This window comes from Palaemon carinicauda, chromosome 24, assembly GCF_036898095.1.
Source record: "Palaemon carinicauda isolate YSFRI2023 chromosome 24, ASM3689809v2, whole genome shotgun sequence".
NCBI classification, from domain to species: Eukaryota; Metazoa; Arthropoda; class Malacostraca; order Decapoda; family Palaemonidae; genus Palaemon; species Palaemon carinicauda.
The window spans coordinates 101211383-101235382 of record NC_090748.1 but is presented as its reverse complement, the minus strand read 5'-3'; the positions used below and the strand labels follow the sequence as shown (position 1 = coordinate 101235382).

General features: G+C 33.2%; 1 protein-coding gene across 1 annotated transcript in view; it reads right to left on the bottom strand.

Annotated features, from left to right (window-relative positions):
- The window catches only part of LOC137618244 (uncharacterized), a 49578-nt gene that overhangs the window by 22986 nt on the left and 2592 nt on the right, over nt 1-24000 (bottom strand). The window contains exons 3-16 of the mRNA XM_068348393.1: nt 23037-23407; nt 19396-19635; nt 18404-18481; nt 15423-15539; nt 14864-15008; nt 13518-13606; nt 13148-13245; nt 11533-11687; nt 9375-9538; nt 8099-8264; nt 5460-5638; nt 3656-3713; nt 1330-1552; nt 114-246 (exon numbers count right to left, since the gene is read on the bottom strand). Coding sequence (XP_068204494.1) covers nt 114-246; nt 1330-1552; nt 3656-3713; nt 5460-5638; nt 8099-8264; nt 9375-9538; nt 11533-11687; nt 13148-13245; nt 13518-13606; nt 14864-15008; nt 15423-15539; nt 18404-18481; nt 19396-19635; nt 23037-23407 — 2216 coding nt within the window. The remainder of the gene's footprint in view (nt 1-113; nt 247-1329; nt 1553-3655; nt 3714-5459; nt 5639-8098; nt 8265-9374; nt 9539-11532; nt 11688-13147; nt 13246-13517; nt 13607-14863; nt 15009-15422; nt 15540-18403; nt 18482-19395; nt 19636-23036; nt 23408-24000) is intronic.

The following is a 24000-nucleotide window of genomic DNA, read 5'->3' as shown; positions in this document are numbered from 1 at the left end:
AACCTCATCGCTATTATTATTATTATTATTATTATTATTATTATTATTATTATTATTATTATTATTATTATTATTATTATTATTATTACTGAAGTAATGAGCCTCGCACATACCGGCTGTCCGTCACACTGCCATTCGTGATGAATACATCCTCCTCCTGCGCAGGAAAATTTATCAGCCCCGCAGGAACTGCTCTCCTCCTCGACTATCGTAGGGACGTCACGGTCCTCCCGACGCGAAGGACATCTGTAATGGCAGAAGGGCGTGGCCAGTATGAAGGTTTATGAGGGAGTAACTTCAGGAGGGATTTTTATATATGACTTACTTTAGTCCATTTCTTTTAGCGGTGCATATTTGCACCGACTCGCGGCGGTGCCCTTTTAGCTCGGAAAAGTTTCCTGATCGCTGATTGGTTAGAAATATCTTGTCCAACCAATCAGCGATCAGGAAACTTTTCCGAGCTAAAAGGGCACCGCTGCGAGTCGCTGCAAATCTGCATCGCTAAAAGAAATGGACTATAGTGGCGTCTACAGAATGCAGTAAGTAATAGCTATGTTATATTGTATAGTTTAATAATATATATTATATGATAAAATATGATATACAATATGATAAATGTCTTGAAGAAATAATGTTACTGACTTAATAAATATATCAATATAATTCTTTTTTCAAATTTACATTATTTTCTGGGGTTATGTCTCAGTAATTTTATCCTTTAACTGCTGATTTGTGAATGAAAATTGCGTGTAGTAACAAACACACACACACAAATCCCACTCACCTTGGAATATCACATTCCCATATTCCCACTCCCCTCGGAATATCATAATCCCATATTCCCACTCTCTTCAGAATATCACAATCCTATATTCCCACTCACCTTGGAATATCATAATCCCATATTCCCACTCGCTTTGGAATATCACAATCTCATATTCCCACTCGCTTTGGAATATCACAATCCCATATTCCCACTCGCTTTGGAATATCACAATCTCATATTCCCACTCGCTTTGGAATATCACAATCCTATATTCCCACTCACCTTGGAATATCACATTCCCACTCACTTCAGAATATCATAATCGCTTTTTCCCACTCACCTCGGAATATCATAATCCCGTATTCCCGCTCACCTCAGAATATCACAATCCCATATTCCCACTCACCTTAGAATATCATAATCCCACTCACCTCAGAAAATCACAATCCCATATTCCCACTCACCTCGGAATATCATAATCCCATATTCCCACTCGCCTCGGAATACCACAATCCCATATTCCCACTCACCTCAGAATACCACAATACCATATTCCCACTCACCTTGGAATATCGCAAAAGCCCACGGTTCCCTTGTTAGTATAACACCAAGGAAGGTCGTCTCCATCTGAATTGGCACAGTAATTTGCAACGAGAGGATTTTGCAGACTAGAGAGATGACCCAGCTTCTCTTGAACGCGAGGTTGGGACCAGGGGGCGCAGACCTCTCCTTCGGCGGTGATGCTGGCTTCTCCCCGGTAGGACTCGCCACGCCCTTCGATGCAGCCTTAAGGCGAGTTAAACAGAAAGAGTTAGGGAGGATTTGTTTGTTAGAAAGCAGGCATTTGAGGAAAATGTTGGTTGAATTAAAAGAAAAAGGTTTAGAAATAGTTTGTTAAGAAGCAGGTAAATGTTGGTTAAACTAAAAAAAAAGAGAGAAATTGTTTAGTGAGATCGGTGTTACTGTATGGACATGAGTCATACTATGACAATAAAACAATTTCTAATAGATTTAGTACATTTGAGAACAAAGCCCTCAGAAGGATATTGGAAGTTCAATAGCAGGACAGGATTAGAAATGAAACTACAATACAGATTACTCGAGTGCCACATGCGGATGAGATCATGATGAGGGCTAGATTGAGAGGTTTTGGGCATGCTCTTCGCTATTCCCAAGAGAGATTAGTTCACCAAACGTTCAGCTGGGCTCCACAAGGCACTAGAAGAGTTGAAAGACCCAGGCCTGCATGGCTGAGGACTATGAAGCACGAAGTAGGAGATGATGAAATGAGAAGTATTGAATTAAAGCTCAAGATAGAGACGACTGGCGAAATCTAACAGAGGCCCTTTGCGTCAATAAGCGTTGAAGGAGATGATAATAATGATAGTATTATTGGTCTTGTTTCTAGCCATTTTAATAAGTTTTTTTTTTTCTAGCAGTATAACCAAAATTTGTTTAGCTAAAAGTATCCTTTCTTAAGAATAGGTCATTTTCAGTTGCTTAAATATTAAAAACGTCGTGTTTTAGAAAGTTAATTACAAAAGAAAAAAAAATCGATAAACCAATTAAGAAAGTGAGGCATTCTAAAAGTATGTCAATGGTAAACTAAGCAATTGGAGGAAAGAGAAATATTTATGAGTAAGGTACCAACAACAACAACAACAACAACAACAGCAACAACAACAATGACACTAATAATAATAATAATAATAATAATAATAATAATAATAATAATAATAATAATAATAGAATTATTATTATTATTATTATTATTATTATTATTATTATTATTATTATTATTATTATTATTATTATTATTATTATTATAACAATAACAACAACAACAATAATAATAATAATAATAATAATAATAATAATAATAATAATAATAATAATAATAGAAATTCACCTCATTATCTCTATTCCTTTCCTAGATCAAATCATCCTAAAAAAGTTTTCATGTCACAATCTTCTCATTACTTGTATGAAGATAATTCACAATTTGATAAGAAATCCTTGATCAGTTTTCCAAAATTTTTATATCATATTATTTCCAAAGGTTACTTAACTTTGGTCAATAATGATGAAAACATTATTCTTTTTTCTTAGATTAAGTTCTTGACCAAGGTGAGGATATTAAAGTAGTTAAAATTGTACATTGAACTAAACTAGGACAAAATTTCGTGGTATTTATTCTCTATATTCTTCTATGTTAGATTATTTGATTACTCTCTCTCTCTCTCTCTCTCTCTCTCTCTCTCTCTCTCTCTCTCTCTCTCTCTCTCTCTCTCTCTCTCTCCTCTGGATAAACTAGACTAACTAGACTAAGATGAATTTCGTGTCAATTATTCTCTACACTCTTTATTAGATTACTCTCTCTCTCTCTCTCTCTCTCTCTCTCTCTCTCTCTCTCTCTCTCTCTCTCTCAAGATAAACTAGACTAAGATGTCTTTCGTGTTATTTATTCTCTATGCTCTTTATTAGATTAATCTCTCTCTCTCTCTCTCTCTCCTCTCTCTCTCTCTCTCTCTCTCTCTCTCTCTCTCTCTCTCTCTCTCTGGGTAAACTAGACTAAGATAACTTTCGTGATTCTCTACACTCTTCATGAGATTACTCTCTCTCTCTCTCTCTCTCTCTCTCTCTCTCTCTCTCTCTCTCTCTCTCTCTCTCTCTCTCTCTCTCTCTCTCTCTGGGTAAACTAGACTAAGATAACTTTCGTGATTTTCTACACTCTTCATTAGATTACTCTCTCTCTCTCTCTCCTCTCTCTCTCTCTCTCTCCTCTCTCTCTCTCTCTCTCTCTCTCTCTCTCTCTCTCTCTCTCTCCCTTAGTCTTTCTGCATGAATAAAAACAACGTATTTAACCAGGCGGAGAAAACCCGACCTTACCTATATCTCGCTTGTCAGTTTCACAGACGAAGTGAAGCCTTTCTGAACAGTCTGTCAACTGAAATGGAAGTCATTTTAGTGCATGTATACTCACAGTCAATGAGAGTTGTATTAGCTTACAACGAAGTGAATAAAAATATGTAGAAATAGATGGAGAATGAAGAAGTGCAGAAGTAAAACGCGAAAATAAGGAGTAAATGATGTTTATATAAGCTTGCAAAGAAGTGAATGAACAAATGTAGAAAGGAATAGAACATGAAGAAGTACAGAAGAACAACATGAAAATAAGGAGTAAATGATGTCTATATAAGCTTACAAAGAACAGAGGTACAAATGTAGAAATGAATGGAGCATGAAGAAGTGCAGAAGAGAAAAATGAAAATAATGAATAAATGAAGTCTGTATAAGCTTACAAAGAAGTGAATGCACAAATGTAGAACTAGATGGAGCATGAAGAAGTATAGGAGAGAGAAAAAATTAAATAAATGAAAAATAAATTTTAATGATAAAACTATCACAGATAAATAAGTGAATCATTAAATTAAATGGAAATTAAGAAATAAATAATAAAACATTTTACAGTAAAAAAGGAAGATAATGAATAAACGATAAATATCAACAACGAAACTATAACAGATAATTAATTAAATGATTAGATTTGATGGATAAGAACAGAATGATATAAATTATAGAAGCAAATAATTTACGAAAATCAATGAAGATTTGATAGAATAATATTAATGATAGAATATTTACGGTAAAAAAAATAAGATAATTTGATAATTTAATAATTTAATAATTTAATAATTTAATAATTTAATAATTTAATAATTTAATAATTTAATAATTTAATAATTTAATAATTTACTTATCTAATAATTTAATAATTTAATAATTTGATAATTTGATAATTTATCTATCTAATAATTTAATAATTTAATAATTTAATAATTTAATAATTTAATAATTTAATAATTTAATAATTTAATAATTTAATAATTTAATAATTTAATAATTAAAATATTCAATAATTTAATAATTTGATAATTAAATAATTCAATAATTTAATAATTTAATAATTTAATAATTTAATAATTTAATAATTCAATTAAATTGGATGGCAAAGAACAGAATAGTATAAACAGTAGAACATTTCACAATACAAATGATAAATATCAACAATGAAATTATCACATATGAATAAGTGAATAACTGAATTTGATGGAAAATGACAGAATAATATAAATTATAAAAGAAAATAAGAACAAACTTGAAGAAGAACAGAATGACAATGATTATGGATGACAAATTAAAATAACAAATAAATGAATATCGACAAGGAACCTATAACAGATTGAATTATTCAATTAGCTGGAAAAGAACAGGATAATATAAATTATATGTATGTGTTTATATATATATATATATATATATATATATATATATATATATATATATACATATATATATATATATATATATATATATATATATATATATTTATATATACACAAATATATATATATATATATATATATATATATATATATATATATATATATATATATATATATATATATACACACACACACACACACACACACACATATATATATATATATATATATATATATATATATATATATATATATATATATATATACATATATATATATATATGTATATATATATATATGTATATATATATATATATATATATATATATATATATATATATATATATATATATATATATTATATATATATATATATACACAAAACAAAAAAGAACATTTCACGTAACCTCCATGAAAAAGTAATCAGCAGAGGCCTTCTTCGTTCTGGACGCTCCAGTCGCCGTAACAGGAAAATTATCCCGCAGGACTATGCAGTGAGTGGCTGACTCCTGCCCTTCTACCAAGCCCTTGGGAAGCGAAGGACGCCCAGGGCGACGGGACTCCCCAGGTGTGCTCGAATTCCAGCCTTCGGGAGTATATTGGTTTAAAGCATTAGTGGCATTGAAAAGTCATGTATAACAATAATAATAATAATAATGATAATAATAATAATAATAATAATAATAATCTTTATAACTATAGTAATAATATTAATAGTATTTTGTCATTATCAATATTTTCCTTACAATAATAATAATAATAATAATAATAATAATAATAATAATAATAATAATAATAATAATTTTCAGCATGTGTATATATTTATTTGAATAGTATTACACAAGAAAACTATAGATATATTTAATGGCTTTCCAATGTTTTAAAATACGTCAAAATAAAAAAAATGTAATCTATTGTCAAAAAAATTCTAAAAATTATAAGAGAAACTATATTATAGAAGATATAGTTTTGTTCAACTTTTTAGAATTGAAAAAAGCGCTAAAAATTATAGCAATTGAAACTGTTACGTTAATTAAAATTAGAAAGTCATTAGTACTGAGTCTCTGGTCTTCAAGGTAATTTGTGAAATTAAATTTCCTAATTGAAATGAAAATTATTTTGCGTAAGTTTTTCACATATTGTTCCAAACTTGATTACAAGTTTCATTTTTTTATATCATATTTCTTTAAGAACGAAATTTCTTTTTTCCACTTTCAACCTACGTTGAATGTTAAGGAAAATTGAATTATGAATTGTGCTACAAAGTAATATGAAAACAAAAGCATATTTCTATGATCTCTTTGTCTCTAACACACACACACATGCACACACACACTCACACATTTCAAGGCCATTTCTCAAGAAATCAATGAAATTTGAAATCTTTAATGAAAATACCTCAAATTGTCTTGTACCAATTAAGGCATTTCACTTATAATTTTGCGAATGATTCCGAAAACTGTTTTTAAATCTATATTTTTTTTCATCCCAGTGCAGGACCAATATTAAAAAAAAGCCACCTCTGGTTTTACATTTTTTTTTTTTTTTTTTTTTTAAGAAAATTCTTGGAATCGAAAGGTACTTGCGTTCTTACGGGACATGTTATTATTGTTATTATTATTATTTTTATTACTTTCTAATCCACAACATTATTTGAAAAAAAAAAAAAAACAGGATGCTATAAGCCTAGGCGCCCCAACAGAGAAAATAGACCAGTGAGGAAAGGAAACAAAGAAAATCAAATATTTTAAGAACAGTAACAACATTAAGAAAATATTTCCTATGTAAACTATAAAAACATGAAAAACAGGAGGAAGAGAAATTAGATAGAATAGTCTGTCCGAGTGTATCCTCAAGCAAAAGAACTCTAACCCAATACTGTGGAAGATCATTGTACAGATTGAAAAGTGATTGATAAGTTCTATAGGATTATTATTTATGTTATGAATCATTTCATCTACGGAGATATCCATATGACCTTTAAAATAAGCCAGTAACAACTCAGTAAAATGTCCCGTAAAACCACAGTGTACCTACCTGTCGTATTTCATAAATATCAAACGGAAAATGATAACTAGCCTAAGGCATCTCTTTATTGTCAACCTTCTACCATTTAGAACACTCACCAGGCATCTCTTTATCGTCAACCTTCTACCTTTTAGAACACTCACCAGGCATCTCTTTATCGTCAACCTTCTATCTCTTTATCGTCAACCTTCTACCTTTTAGAACACTCACCAGGCATCTCTTTATCGTCAACCTTCTACCTTTTAGAACACTCACCAGGCATCTCTTTATCGTCAACCTTTTACCTTTCTGAACACTCACCAGGCATCTCTTTATCGGCAACCTTCTACCTTTTAGAACACTAACCAGGCATCTCTTTATCGTCAACCTTCTACCTTTTAGAACGCTCACCAGGCATCTCTTTTTCATCAACCTTCTAACTTTTAGGACACTCACAAGGCATCTCTTTATCGTCAACCTTCTACCTTTTAGAACACTCACCAGGCATCTCTTTATCGTTAACCTTCTACCTTTTAGAACACTCACCAGGCATCTCTTTATCGTCAACCTTCTATCTTTTCAAGCACTCACCAGGCATCTCTTTATCGTCAACCTTCTACCTTTTAGAACACTCACCAGGCATTTCTTTATCGTTAACCTTCTACCTTTTAGAACACTCACCAGGCATCTCTTTATCGTCAACCTTCTATCTTTTCAAGCACTCACCAGGCATCTCTTTATCGTCAACCTTCTACCTTTTAAAACACTCTCCAGGCATCTCTTTATTGTCAACCTTCTACCTTTTCAAGCACTCACCAGGCATCTCTTTATCGTCAACCTTCTCCCTTTTAAAACACTCACCAGGCATCTCTTTATCGTCAACCTTCTACCTTTTTAAACACTCGCCAGGCATCTCTTTATCGTCAACTTTCTACCTTTTAGAATACCCACCAGACATCTCTATCGTCAACCTTTTACCTTTTAAAACACTCACCAGGCATCTCTTTATCGTCAACCTTCTACCTTTTGAAACACTCACCAGGCCACCAGTTAGAAAAAGGCAGACGAGGCGTTCCAAACGTTGAGTTTTGCCACCTCCAAAGCACGTCCCCAAACACCTCCATTCTTAGCCCGCCGGTATGGAATCCCGGTTCGGTGTCTCCTGCTGCAGCGGTAAGTAGCTCCGACACAAAGTCGTTCTCAGCCTGAAAAAAAGATGTCGAAAATTATAAGAAGTCCAGTTTAATGACTAAAGACTAAACCGTAAATGAACTTTATGCATTATTGGTAGCCCATCATAAGTCCTTTCCTTTTAAAATTGTTATGGCCATTTGGAAACGTCGCTGTCTGGCGATTGCTAGACTTAAGTTCGAGTCCTGCTCAAACTCGATGGTTTCTTGTAGTGTCTGCAACCTCACCATCCTTGTGAGGTAAGGATGTGGGGTTTGGGGGAGACCATAGTCTACCTGCTGAGTTATCAGCAGCCATTGCCTAACTCTCCCAAGTCCTACCTTGGGAGCAGACCACATGGATAGATGGTCATTCTAAATATAGGGCATTGTCCTGCCTCTAGGGCAGTGTCCCTTGCCTCAGCCATTCATGAGCGGCTTTTAAACTTTAAGAGGGAATGCCTCCGTAAGAATGTGTTAGGCTTATGGTCATCTGCTACTCTTTTTGGATGAGGTAGCATTAACCTAAGGCTATTTACAGCCTCATTGTGTCCCAACACAGTTGATTACCTCCAGGTACATAACATATGACTTAGGTATGCATATGCAAAATGGATTTTTAATGGAAGGTGGCCATCCATATATTTATGCATATATATATATATATATATATATATATATATATATATATATATATATATATATATATATATATATATATATATATATATATATATATAGGGCTCTATATATACATATATATAGGCCTATATATATACTGTATATATATATATATATATATATATATATATATATATATATATATATATATATATATATATATATATATGTATGTATGTATGTATGTATGTATATGTGTATGTATGCATGTGTGTGTTTATACAATCATATATAGATAAACAAGAAAAAACAACTGTATGAACAAGTACATGAACATAAAAACCAAAATTTACATAATCCCAAAATAGATATTCAAACATATTAAACAAATCCTCAATTTACGAACCTAGTTTGACATCTATTAAGAACACAGAAGCATAAACAAATAAACAGGTATACATTAAAAAAAAAATGTATCATTCCAACTGAAAACTCTCATCCACGAAAAGAACGGAGCCATCTTACCTGAGAATGTATGGAAAGAAGTCTGGCGCCATTCTGGGAACAGATATCTCTGGCTTGGGCGTGGGTGAGAAGCGTGCGGGCGCGGGTGTAGTGGTAACACTTCGTACCCCAGTTGACGCCCCCGAAACCGCATTCGGATACCCAGTTCATACGGCATCGCACTCCTGAGGATTGGCAAAGATAGTGGGGTGAGGCGTACATATAGGCCTATGTATATATATATATATATATATATATATATATATATATATATATATATATATATATATATATATATATATATATATATATGTATATATATATATATATATATATATATATATATATATATATATATATATATATATATATATATACATATATTAATTGTATATACAAATATGCATATTTGATATATATATATATATATATATATATATATATATATATATATATATATATATATATATATATATATATATACACTGTATGTATATATATATATATATATATATATATATATATATATATATAATATATATATATATATACACCCCTAGTTAGGAAAGCAGAATGCAATAAACGCAAGGACTCCAACAGGGAAAAATAGCCCAGTGAGGAAATGAAATAAGGAAATAAATAAACTAGAACAGAAATAATGAACAATTAAAATAACTCATTTTGGTAAATATACGATACTTTAATTACTAGCGAAACTGGAATTCGCTATAAGAAATGGACGAGTGCTGGCTAGTTTGGTATTTTTCTCTATATGTTTAATAGGGGCAAGGGCATAATAACTTATATATCGGTCGATTAAAATATGAAATAAGTTTTTCACTCCAAGTCCATTGTTTACGTCTGAGAGACTGAAGGGGACTTACTGCGCATGCTTGGTTTCTGTACATTTACAATGACGTATTTATCAGGTGTGTTTTTTTTTTTTTAAACCAAGTAACAGCTTACAAGTACTTCTTCAAAGGTTCCCGGATGTTGTTCTACAACAGCCATATTTTTCCCAACTTCCCCTTTAGTTTCAACTTAACCACCATCACGTAAAGACGTTCCCAGGAGGGAAATTGAGTGAAGTACATCAATCTATTTCGAAATTTAGTGTGATTTCATTCATGTTGGCAATTGATTATGATGGAGATGCTCTCCGTTCAGTGTATAGGTATTGTTACTCATGTGAAATTAAAAAATAACAGTGAAATAATGCCTCAAAGGTCCGATTCTGACTTGATTTTTTAGGAAGATCAATACATTTTTCTACTGCAAAGCTTCTGTAAAGATTAACAAGACAAATAAATAAAAGACGTTGGTGTCAATCATAAGGTAAGGAATTATTTGTGATTTACTTTATCATAATGTACGGATTTATTTGTGATTTACTTTTAGTGTGTGACCTGGGAAGGGTGCTCCGACTAGCGGTTGTGACCTGGGAAGGGGGGTCCGACTAGCGGTTGTGACCTGGGAAGGGTGCTCCGACTAGCGGTTGTGACCTGGGAAGGGTGCTCCGACTAGCGGTTGTGACCTGGGAAGGGGGGTCCGGGGACTTTCCCCCACCTAGGGGTTGTGATCTGGGAAGAGGGGTACTGGGGGCTTGCCCCCTGGCTAGGGGCTGTGACCTGGGAACTACTAGGTTAGGTAAAATGGGTTTGTTAGGTTCTTGTACCCTTTTACAAATCTCAAAAGTGTTAAATAATCATGTTTGGCCTGTTTACAGCCACTTACATGAACCATATATTTTTCCAATTGGTTATTTTATGCTTATCTTGCATTTATGACCATTATTATTGCTGTAAATCATTCGTTTATAACATTTCCCAACCCCTAAAAAAATCAAGTTTCCCACTGGTGTCCCCCATGATTGTCTTTATATGAGAGGGTCCAAAAACTCATGAACGGGTGGTTTGCCCCAATAATCAAGGTCAGAAATGCATAGAACATAAGATAACGAGTAGGGAAAAAATATATGGTTCGTGTGTTTGTCTAGAAATTAAAGTATTATATATTTACCCACATTTTAGCAACATCAAATCAGATCTTTCATAAATAAACTATTAAAAAAGAGATTTATGTCAACCTGTTCAACATAAAATCATTATATTTCAAGAGTCAGAAACAAATATAACATTCGTGTCAATTACAAATTCTTGAAATACATCCTTCGACTCACCAACGACCGTTTTGTCCACATCTTCCTGAGTTCCCGTTTCCAAACGACACTGCTGTATGTTTTCCTCGTGTCCATGACACTCAACAACCTTATACTCAGCCTCGAGTTTAGATATAAGTCCAAATGTTCGACCCTGGGATTTTGAGTCCGCTCCCCTACGAAGCAAAACAGGAAGAAGAATGAATGTAATATTCTAGGTCACAGAATGTCTATTTTTAAGTTTATCATTCCTGTTATATAAGAAAAGACTAGATTTTTAAGTTTTTATCATGTCGTAGTAGACATTTGATATAAGTAAAGACTAACTCTAGAGGTTTCTATCATGTGGTAGTATACATTTTATTATTATTATTATTATTATTATTATTATTATTATTATTATCTAAGCTACAACCATAGTTGGAAAAGCAGGATGCTATAAGCCCAGGAGCCCCAATCGGGAAAATAGCCCAGTGGGGAAAGGAAACAAGGAAAAAGGAAATATTTTAAGAACAGTAACAATAATAAAATAGATATTTCCTATATAAACTATAAAAATTTTAACAAAACTAGGGGAGGAGAAAAATGACAGAATTGTGTGCCTGAATGTACCCTCAAGCAAGAGAACTCTAACCCAAGACAGTGGAACACCATGGTACAGAGGCTGGATGTTTTTGTCTTACGGTCAACGTTTCTGGTAATAAGAAAATGTATTTAAAATGTGTTCTCTATCCTTCAATTCTACGTTTCCCTTTTTGACGTTTAACTCTCTACTGACTTATTTATATTTTCAAAAGTTTTATTTTCTTTATCCGAAAAATGAAATTAACCGGTAACTTTAACTAAGTGTTCCAAAAATGACGTTAAACCCGTTACCAATCGTTTCGAGCAATAGAATCTCAGCTGTCTATATTCTGCCCAGAGTCACAACAAATTTGGTAACGTCCCTAACTGGTGAATGCCAGACTGAGGTTCGAGTCCCGCTCAAACTCGTTAGTTTCTTTGGTTGCCACAACCTCACCAACCTTGTGAGCTAAGGATGAGGGGGTTTTAGGGAGCTTATAGGTCTATCTGCCGAGTCCTCAGCAGCCATTGCCTGGCCCTCCTTGGTCCTAGCTTGGATGGGGAGGGGCTTGGGCGCTGATCATAAGTACATATGTTCAGTCTCTAGGGTATTGTCCTGCTCGATGGGGCAATGTCACTGTCCTTTGCCTGTGCCATTCATGAGTGGCCTTTAAAACCCTTAAACCTTTAATATGCAATAGAATTAGCCCATTGGTATGAAAAACCTCTCTCTTTATTAAAGCTTTAAAAGCCACTCATGAATGGTAGAGGCAAGGGACACTGACATTGCCCTATCAAGCAGGACAATGCCCTAGAGATTGACCATACTACATGTGATCAACGCCCAATCCCCCTCTCCACCCAAGATAGGACTAAGGAGAGCCAGGCAATGACTGCTGATGACTCAGCAGATAGACCTATAGGCTCCCCAAACCACCACTCATCCTTAATGCAATGTAAATCATTCAAGAAATTATTCTTTCAATTACTGTTATATTTTCTTTTCCATTTATCCGCTTTGTTTGTTCTATATACATAGATGTAATTAAAAAGAATTGAAAACGATACTTGCCTCTCATAGCCCAAGCTACGACAGACGACATCTGCATCAAACTGAGTCCACTGCGATAGTGTGTCAGTAACGATTCGCCATCTTCCACCTACATGAACCTGTTGGATAAAAATGGATTAAAAGGGTCTATTGACTTCACATTTGATCTTATAAAACTTATCTGTTATTCAAATTTAAATATTCCATTTGCATTTATTTTTTACTTGATATATTAACAACAGCTATAATAATAATAATAATAATAATAATAATAATAATAATAATAATAATAATAATAATAATAATCGAATGCACCATACGCAATATAAGAAGTATCTATATTCATCGTATTTTCTGAAACTATCACGAAGAAATCGAATTCACATTTTACCTGCACATAGCCAGCCCAAGGCACACTGCCACCTCTCAGTCTGATTTTCTGTCCAGATGGCGGGGCCACAACAACAACGCTGGGTTGTCCTGAAAAAGGACAAAAATCATAAGCTATAGAAATAACTTTAAAGGCCCCCATAGCCTTAAATGTAGCCTTTGTCTCTTTAGACGTAATTAAAACATCATATTTAGCTTTCAGTCTAGGAGCTACTCTACCAAATGGTAGCTTAAAGCTGCTCTACTTACTGGTAGACGTTGGTCTACCAATTATCTACTCTACTCACTTGTTGACGATGCTCTACTTATGTCTAGATGCTGCTCTACTCGTAGACGCTGCTCTTCCAATTATCTCCTTTACTTACTGGTAGATGCTGCTCTGCCAATTTTCTGCTCTACTCACTTGTAGACCCTGCTCTACTGGTAGACGCTGCTCAACAAATTATCTGTTTTACTTACTGGTAGACGCTGCTCTACTTATGTCTTGACACTGCTCTACTGGTAGACGCTACTCTACCAATTAGCTGATTTACTTACTGGTAGACACTACTTTAATTGTAGATGCTGCACTACTGGTAGACACTGTTCTACTGGTAGATGCTGCTCTACCAATTATCTGCTTTACTTACAGGTAAACGCTGCTCTACTTGTAGACACTGCTCTACTTATGCCTAGACGCTGCTCTATTTGTAGACGTTGCTCTACCAATTATCCGCTTTACTTACTGGTAGAAGCTGCTCTACTGGTAAACGCTGCTCTACCAAATATCTGCTTTACTATCGGGTACACTCTGCTCTACTTGCAGACACTGCTACAGGTAGATGCTGGTCTACTGGTATATGCTGATCTACCAATTATCTGCTTTACTTACTGGTAGACCCTGCTCTACTGGTAGACGCTGCTCTACTAATTTTCTGGTCTACTTACTTGTAGACACTACTCTACTGGTAGACGTTCTTCTGGTAGACGCTATTCTACTGGTAGACGCTGTTCTAATGGTAGATGCTATTCTACTGGTAGACACTGCTCTACCTACCGGTAGCTCAAAGCTATTCCACTTTAAATAAACGATGTTCTACCAACTGGAAATAGCTCAAACCTGCTCTACTTACTGGCAGACTCTGCTCTATCAACTGGCAAGACCTCAATACTGCTCTTCTTACTGGCATACTTTGCTGGTAAGAGCTAAAAAGTGCTCTACCTACTGGTAGAAGCTATTCTGCTGACTGGTAAAAGTTCAAAACTGCTCTATACTTACTGGCAGACGCTGCTCTACCAACTGGAAAGAGCCAAAACCTTCTGTTCTTATAGACACTGCTCTATCAACTGATCTTTTTTTTTACTTACTGACTGGAGCTACTACTGTGCCCTTAGCACAGACAGACTTCGCCTTGGTGCCGCAGTGACCCTCCAGGGCGTTGAAATATGTTCCTGGCCCACAAGGACGCAGATGGGGCTTCCCCCTCCAACAACTCACGAACTTCTTACAGTCCTTTAAGGAAAAAAAAAAGTATATGAAATACATAATTATTTTGCTATTTTGCCTGTTGGAGCCCCTAGGCTTATAGCATCCTGATTTTCCTACTAGGGTTGTGGCTTAGCAAGTAATAATAATAATAATAATAATAATAATAATAATAATAATAATAATAATAATAATAATGATATTAATAATACTGATCATAGAAGCAGTAAACCTAATATATCATTTATATCATAAATGTAAAATATATTTCTGTCTTGTTTTCTTACTAATTTTATTGGTTTCTAAGCTTTCCGTGATTCTTAAAGTTACTGAAAAAATATGAATTGGAGAAAATGAATATTGAAATAGACACTATACCGTTCTTAGATCAAAATTTAGGAAATTAAATCTGATAACAATAAATAAAAAAAAATTACTGACCTTTGGATAAGGGAAGTCGCCATTTTCTTGCAAGCACAAAGTCTCCGAATTTTTCACGCCTATCTTTTTCAATAATCTCTTGCCTTTGTCTTTAGCTTTTTCGTAGGTCCAGTCAACCTGTGTATGGAAGGATGGTTTAAGAGGACCTATTTTAAAAGTTTTAAATGTTTGAAGGGCCTTTCATTAGCGTATATGTATTATGTATGTATGCATATACAGTATATATGTTATATATATATATATATATATATATATATATATATATATATATATATATATATATGTGTGTGTGTGTGTGTAGATATATATGTATACATATCTATATGTGTGTATGTGCATATACAGTATAATATATGTATGTAGATTATATATATATATATATATATATATATATATATATATATATATATATATATATATATATATATATATACACACACACATATATATATATATATATATATATATATATATATATATATATATATATATATACATATATATATACATATATATGTACATATATATATATATATGTATATATATATATTTATATATATATATATATATATATATATACATATATATATATATATATATATATATATATATATATATATATATATATATATATATATATATATATATACTGTGTATGAATAATCACTGGGTAAAGGTTTCAAATATACTCTTATACCACTGGTCTTGCCAGCGCTGAAATAAAAAAGAAATAGATATATGAAATAAGGGCATAAAATGTAAACAAATAAAGAAAATAAAAGACTCTTTAATAAAGGAAATATACCGGGAGAGAGAGAGAGAGAGAGAGAGAGAGAGAGAGAGAGAGAGAGAGAGAGAGAGAGAGAGAGAGAGAGAGAGAGAGAGAGAGAGAGTCTCAGGCTTTCACGAGAGACGAAGGCAAAGTATTTTGAATTAAATAGATTAGACTAGAGCATTCTCTCTCTCTCTCTCTCTCTCTCTCTCTCTCTCTCTCTCTCTCTCTCTCTCTCTCTCTCTCAGCCTAATCCACTCATTAGAAAAAATAATCAATGCCTTCTTGATGGCAACACTCTTCTTGCTTTGTTTTATGTTGAATTCATATCCGAATTAATGATATTTAATAAAAAAAAAAAAAACATCAAAGATCTATCAATAATATCTTTACAACACTAAGAAACTACTTGTTTCGTTTTAGTTGACATATATCATATGGAATTAGTATTTTTTTAAAAAATAGAAGAAAAAATACTAGCAATAGTTTTTTTATTAGGAAAATATTTTCGTTGGTATTCCCGGAAAACTGTCTTTCATTTCTTGCCAAAAGGTCGAAGGTTAAGTTAGTCACGTTGAAGTTTTTTGTGTTGTTTTCTTTTCTTTTATTCCTTATTATCAACTGATCTTTTCGTATGCTCTTTCGTGCATATTTATCTTTCATCACCTTGCATTTTGATCACGTGATAGGAAATACATTTCCTGAGAGTGTTATTAGCTTGTGTTTTTGCTTAATGTGAAATACAGTAACTGTACATCATAAATAAGAATATTAATAATATAAAAACATAAATAATGATAATATTATTTATATCAACCATATTTCTATTGACATAAATGTCAACCTTTGAAATATGATAAAATATTGACACTATATAACTGGTGGCGAGTTTAAATTATAAGTCACATATTTTATGACTTATTGTGGTGTATTTAGGCTGCAAAACACACACACATACACACACACTCTCTCTCTCTCTCTCTCACACACACACACATATATATATATACATATAAAATATATATTTCAATATATATATATATGTGTATAATGTGTTTATATATATATATATATATATATATATATATATATATATATATATATATATATATATATATATATATATATATATATACAGTATGTGTGTATATGTGATGTAGTAAAATTACGCACGTTTGCCACAAGAAAAAAATAAAAAACTCAATAAAAGACTATAAAACACATGCTTTACTTTTTTTTTTTTTTTTTTTTTGAAGAGAAATAATCGTGATACAAAGCGAAACACTTCAGAAATATGTTAAGTTAGTAAAAAAATGAACAATCATTGTTCCTGCAGGTAAATCATGGAACAAAAAATCCTTAATACAATGTTTTTCATTGATTTGCACGTGGATAATAAAAGGAAGGAGAAGAAGAAGAAACGGGAGAAAATTGTTTTGCGTCAAGCGAAAAACTATATTCAGGTGGGGCTGCAAAGGTACTGAACAGTCGTTAGAAATAATGAATAACAGTCATTGCTTCTATATATAATAACAATAGTGAACAACGTTAGTTTATAACGCAAGATTTGTTATTTATTAATATTATCATCATCGTCATCATCAATAGTGATGATAAAAATCAAAGTCAAACCGATCAGTAAAAAAGTGAAACAACTATTTTTCTTTTCTCAATAACAACAACTAGATATACCAATATTGATAATATTAATGATTGAATGTAATAATGCTAATAATAATAAACCACTACGAAAGTTCTTTGAAATGACTAAAGATTAATTTTTATATAAATACAGCTTTATAAAGTTATGGACTTAAGATTTAGAAGACTTGAAAACAGGACATAACGCTAGATCAGGGTTGTGATGGCCGATGTGGTAACGTCCCAGGCTGTTGAACGGCCGACTGGGGTTTGAGACCCACTTAAAGTCGTTAGTTCCTCTGGTCGCTGCAACCTCACCATCCTTGTGAGCTCAGGATGAGGTATTTGGGGGAAGCCTATAGGTCTATCTGCTGAGTCATCAGCAGCCATTTTTTCTGGCCCTCCTTGGACCTAGCTTTGGTTGAGAGTGGGCTTGGGAGCTGATCATATGTATATGGTCATTCTCTAGAGCACTGTCCTGTTTGATAGGGCAACGTCACTGTCTCTTGCCTCTGCCATTCATGAGTGGCCTTTAAACCTGTAAACCAAGCAATAATCTCATTCTTACCTTATTTTTGACACGATTCAGTTTATCCCTGGCAATATCAACGACAGAATCCAGTAGTCCAGAGGCCGTACTTGAAACCTATATGGAATTAAATACAAATATATCAATAATGATTAATGCAAAGTTTTATAAGGTTTTGAAGGACCACTCACGTCCCTACCTCCCTCAAAACGAAAAAAAAATTGAAACGGAACTTCATAAGTTCAAACTTGCAGCAAATGTTTCTTTTTTTATGTTGAATAGTCTGACTTAAATCTCATTTTATAGTTTATGTATGAAAGATTTATTTCAATGTTTTTACTATCCTGAAAGTGATCTATTTTAATTGTTCATTACTTCTCTTGCAGTTTATTACCTTCGCTAACTTCGTTGCGGCGAAGGTTATGGTTTGATAGGCGTATCTCATGAAATTTAGTGGGATGATTGGCCATGAGGAAAGGACAATTTGTTTAGATTCTGGGAGTGAGTGGGTCAAAAAGTCAAGGCCAAGGCCACGAAGAGGTAAAACAGAAGCACTAGACTCAAAAACTATTTGACCGAATTTCATGAAATATGATGGGACAATTTGATTAGATTTTTGGAGTGATTGGGTCAAAAGGTCAAGGTCAAGGTCAAGGTCACCAAAGGTAAGAAATTTCTTTTTTGCTAAGTCGTGATCAATTTTACCCAATTTGAATGAAACTACAGTAGTGTCAAAATGTGCATTATTCAATTGCCTATCTTGTAATTTGCTAAGCTAAAACTCTAGTTGAAAAAGCAAGATGTTATAAGCCCAAGAGCTTCAATAGGGAAAGTAGCCCAGTGAGGAAAAGGAAAGAAGGAAATAAATAAGCTACCAGGGAATAATGAACAATTAAAATAAAATATTTCAAAACAATAACATCAGAATATATCTTTCATATATAAACTATACAAATTAAAAAAAAAAAAAAAAAAAAACAAGAGGAAGAAAAATATGTAGAATAGCTAAAGGATAATTTTAAGATCCTTACCCGTCCGAAGAAGGAATCAAGATAGGATTTCTCAGACTCCGCCGAGGGTGGCACCGGGATGGTTGGAGGATCGGGGGAAAGGAGTCCTTTGCCCCTACCCGAGGAGATGTCCCTGTCAGTGGGGCAGTCCACATTGTACTTGTGATCACAATTGCTGATGTGTTCGTTGAAGTATGTCCCGGGGCCACAGGAGAGGATGAACGGCTTTTTATGGGCGCAGGAGATGAACAAGGAACAGTTCTGGAAGAGAGGGACAGAGGGTGTTTATTCATCTTAAACTAAAAATCACATCATCATGTTTATTTAATGTGACCAAATTTTGTTTCTTTAAAAGCGGGACATTTCATATATATATATATATATATATATATATATATATATATATATATATATATATATATATATATATATATATATATATATATATATATATATGTATGTATAATCTTCTTTGTCTACATCTTTTCCCACTACTATGTGGGGTCGATGTTTCCGGTCAGCTTTCTCCATCTATCTCTGTCCCACACCTCATCACCGGTTAATCCCTTTGATCGAAGGTCATCCTTTATACAGTCCACCCACCTTCGCTTTGGTCTCCTTCTCCTTCTCGTTCCCCGTACCTCCATTTCCATCACTCTCCTCCCAATATAATGTTCATCTCTTCTCATGACATGACCATACCACCTCAGTCTACTTTCTTGGATCTTATCTGATAGTTTTCTAACCCCCGGTTCACCCCTAATTACCTCATTCCGCATCTTGTCTCTTTTTGTCACCCCACACAGCCATCTCAACATTCTCATCTCTGCCACATCCATCTTCTTCTCTTCTGTCTTCTTTATTGCCCACGTCTCCGCTCCATATGACATTGCCGGTCTCACAACTGTCCTGTGTACTTTACCTTTTAACTTAACCGCTATTTTCCTGTCGCATAGTACTCCACGCACTTTTTTCCAATTCCACTTCTTCCATCGTATCTTCGGTGACTCCCTCTGGCCTTTATTCAGCCGACATTATCAGCTGCAAAAGGGTGCACTTTCTACACTTTCCAGTCTATAATACTCATTTAATTCACTTCATTGTATATCGTAGCAGTCGGAGAAGACGATAGAAGCTACCAGTTAGTGAAATGGCAAAATTAAACGAAATATCAGTATTATTCCATTTAAATGGGGACAGTTTTCTTTTTGCACCACAAAAAATTGGGACAGACTTGAACAAAGCTGGATATAACTGAACAAAAAAAAAAAAACGAAGAAAAAAAAATAAACGGAAATTTTGGTAACAAAAAAAAAAAGCTGGACAGATGTTGAAAAAGCAATACTGTACCGCCTAGAAGCGGGTTTCTAGTCACACATTTTATAAAATAGTAATATCATCATCATCATCTCCTACGCCTATTGACGCAAAGGGCCTCGCTTAGATTTTGCCAGTCGTGTCAGTAGAACTGTAACAGTTCACTATTTTTAATTAGTACTGCCATTCTTTGGATTTAAAGATTATTAAAAAAAAGAATAAAAAAAAAAAACAATTCTAAGGTCTAAGAAGCATTACAGCCATCAGTAAGGGGAGAAGGTATATACATTATATTACAGCAAAATACAGTTAGGAGCTAGGGTGGCCATTTTCCAAATTTCCAAAATGGAGGAAAATTTTATTGCCAACACCAATTTTTAACCTGAATTAAACATGATTATTGAAGTTGACTCATAAAATGTCGTATAATATATATATATATATATATATATATATATATATATATATATATATATATATATATATACACACACACACACACACACACACACACACACACACACATATATATATATATATATATATATATATATATATATATATATATATATATATATATATATATATATATACAGACCCAAAAAGTAAGACAAATTAGCGTCCTTCTTAACGTGAAAAAAAAAAAAAAAAAAAAAAAAAAAAAAAAAAAAAAAAAAAAAAAAAAAAAAAGGCTGTCCTTCCTAAAGTAGGATGAATGACCACCCTGAAGCTGATGTGCAATCTTCAGAAATGATGCAATCTGTGCTGATTCTCCTCAAGGCAAGTCTAGGACTCTGGGTTTCCCGAGGTCAACCCTTACAAGGCTTACATCCTCCATAAAAATTCTTTTGTAACGCCATCAGCTCCCTGCGAGAATGTACGTTGAACGCATTTATCCAATTTCTGAAAAGGATGGAACCTCCGGTAGCAACAGCGGTGTGAACTCGTACAGATCACGTACTTGAAAGATCTTGTTTTCGGCTTTTTTTATAATCTAAAAATTTAATTTCAATTTGTCTCATATCAATTAATTAATTTATTTATTTATATATTTATTATTATTATTATTATTATTATTATTATTATTATTATTATTATTATTATTATTACCTACTAAGCTATAACCATAGTTGGAAAAGCAGGATACTATAAGCACAGGGGCTCCAACAGGGAAAATAGCTTATTATTATTATTATTATTATTATTATTATTATTATTATTACTTGCTAAGCGCTAACCCTAGTTGGAAAAGCAGGATGCTATAAGCCCAGGGGACCTCAACAGGGAAAATAGCCCAGTGAGGAAAGGAAACAAGGAGAAATAAAATATTTCAAGAACAATAACAACAAAATATTTCCTATGTAAACTATAATAACTTTTACAAAAACACGAGGAAAAGAAATAAAATAGAATATTGTGCCTGAGTGTACCCTCAAGCAAGAGAACTCTAACCCAAGACAGTGGAAGATCATGGTACATGCATGAGTAAATAGACATAGGCCTATATACTTTGGCAATTGTTTACAATTTAATGTTATCGATTTGCACATCTCTTTGTGTTAATTTCATGCAAAAATATTTGAATATATTTTCCATGTTAAAAAAAGTTCTGTGTTCTGCTTCATTTTCGATTGCAATCAATAAGAAAAATAAAAATAAGTTTTCTCAAAATTAAGAAACATCAAGAGAAATTTTTTTTTGATCAATAGAGCAACAGTTATAGCAACCTGAAGTCGTTGTGCTGACGAGTCATACACACACACACACACACACACACACACACACACACGCCTGTACCATATATATATATATATATATATATATATATATATATATATATATATATATATATATATATATGTATGCATATATATGTATGTATACATATCTATATATACATACATACATACATATATATATATATATATATATATATATATATATATATATATATATATATATATATATATATATATATATATATATATATACTAGAAGAGTAGGAAGACCCAGACCTACATGGCTGAACACTATGAAGCGTGAAGTAGGAGATGATGAATGGTGAAGTATTGAATTAAAAGCTCAAGATAGAGACGACTGTCGAAATCTAACCGAGGCCCTTTGCGTCAATAGGCATAGGAGGAGATGATGATGATGATGATGATGATGATGATGATAATATATATATATATATATATATATATATATATATATATATATATATATATATATATATATATATATATATATATGTATGTGTTTATATATATATATATATACATATATATTAAACATATATTTATGATTAAGGTATCAATAACGACATTGCAAAACACAAGACATACCTCGGGATGAGGAAATAAACCAGGTTCTTCACATATCAAGGCACCATCTCTAAAGACTGCACTTCGACTCACTCCTCCTTCGCCTTCTGCAGCGAGAGAAGGAGACTTGCCTTGACCAGGAGGGGGAGGAGCTGCATCATCTCCTTCAGGAGGTAGTAAATGATGATCTGTGGCTCCCCTACCGATAGTATCCTCTAGTTCCGGGTTATAAAAGGGATGTTTGCCACGATAGTGAGATGCCTCTACTTCCGGGTTGTAATGAGGATGCTTACCACGAGAGTGAGGGGCCTGGTGAGGCCCTCTGTTCCAGGCTCCTCCCCATTCTTCTCCTCGTCTTCTTTCTTCTCTGCCTCTGTGTTCCCACGATCTTCCTGCCGGGTTTAAGAGTGATTTGCAATTAAAAACGAGCAGGCTGTACATTAAGAGGTTGCAAAGGTACATTTTCTGACATCTTTCTAAATCTTGCCACCAGAGGTTACTGGGAGTAACATGTAGTTTATTGAAATTAGCCAGTATTTTACTTGGGGTAACCAGTATTCTACTTAAAGTAGCCAGTATTTTAGACAAAATAACTAGCTGTAAAGATACATTTTCTGACTTTTCTAAATCTTGCCACCAGAGGTTACTGGGAGTAACATGTTTATTGAAATTAGCCAGGAATTTACTTAAGGTAACCAGTATTTTACTTAGAGTAGTTGTTCACACACAAACGACCTTTTGCTTGACCTTGACCTTTGTCCTAAGACTTTCAAAATTCAATCACTTCCAGGTTTCAACATAACAATCAATCCCTGAAAGTTTCACTACTCTATGAGTAAAATTGTGGCAGGAAGTTATTCATACACAAACGACCTTTTGCTTGACCTTGACCTTGACCTTTGAGTAAAATTGTGGCCAGGAAGTTCACACACAAACGACCTTTTGTTTGACCTTGACCTTTGACCTAGGACTTTCAAAATTGAAT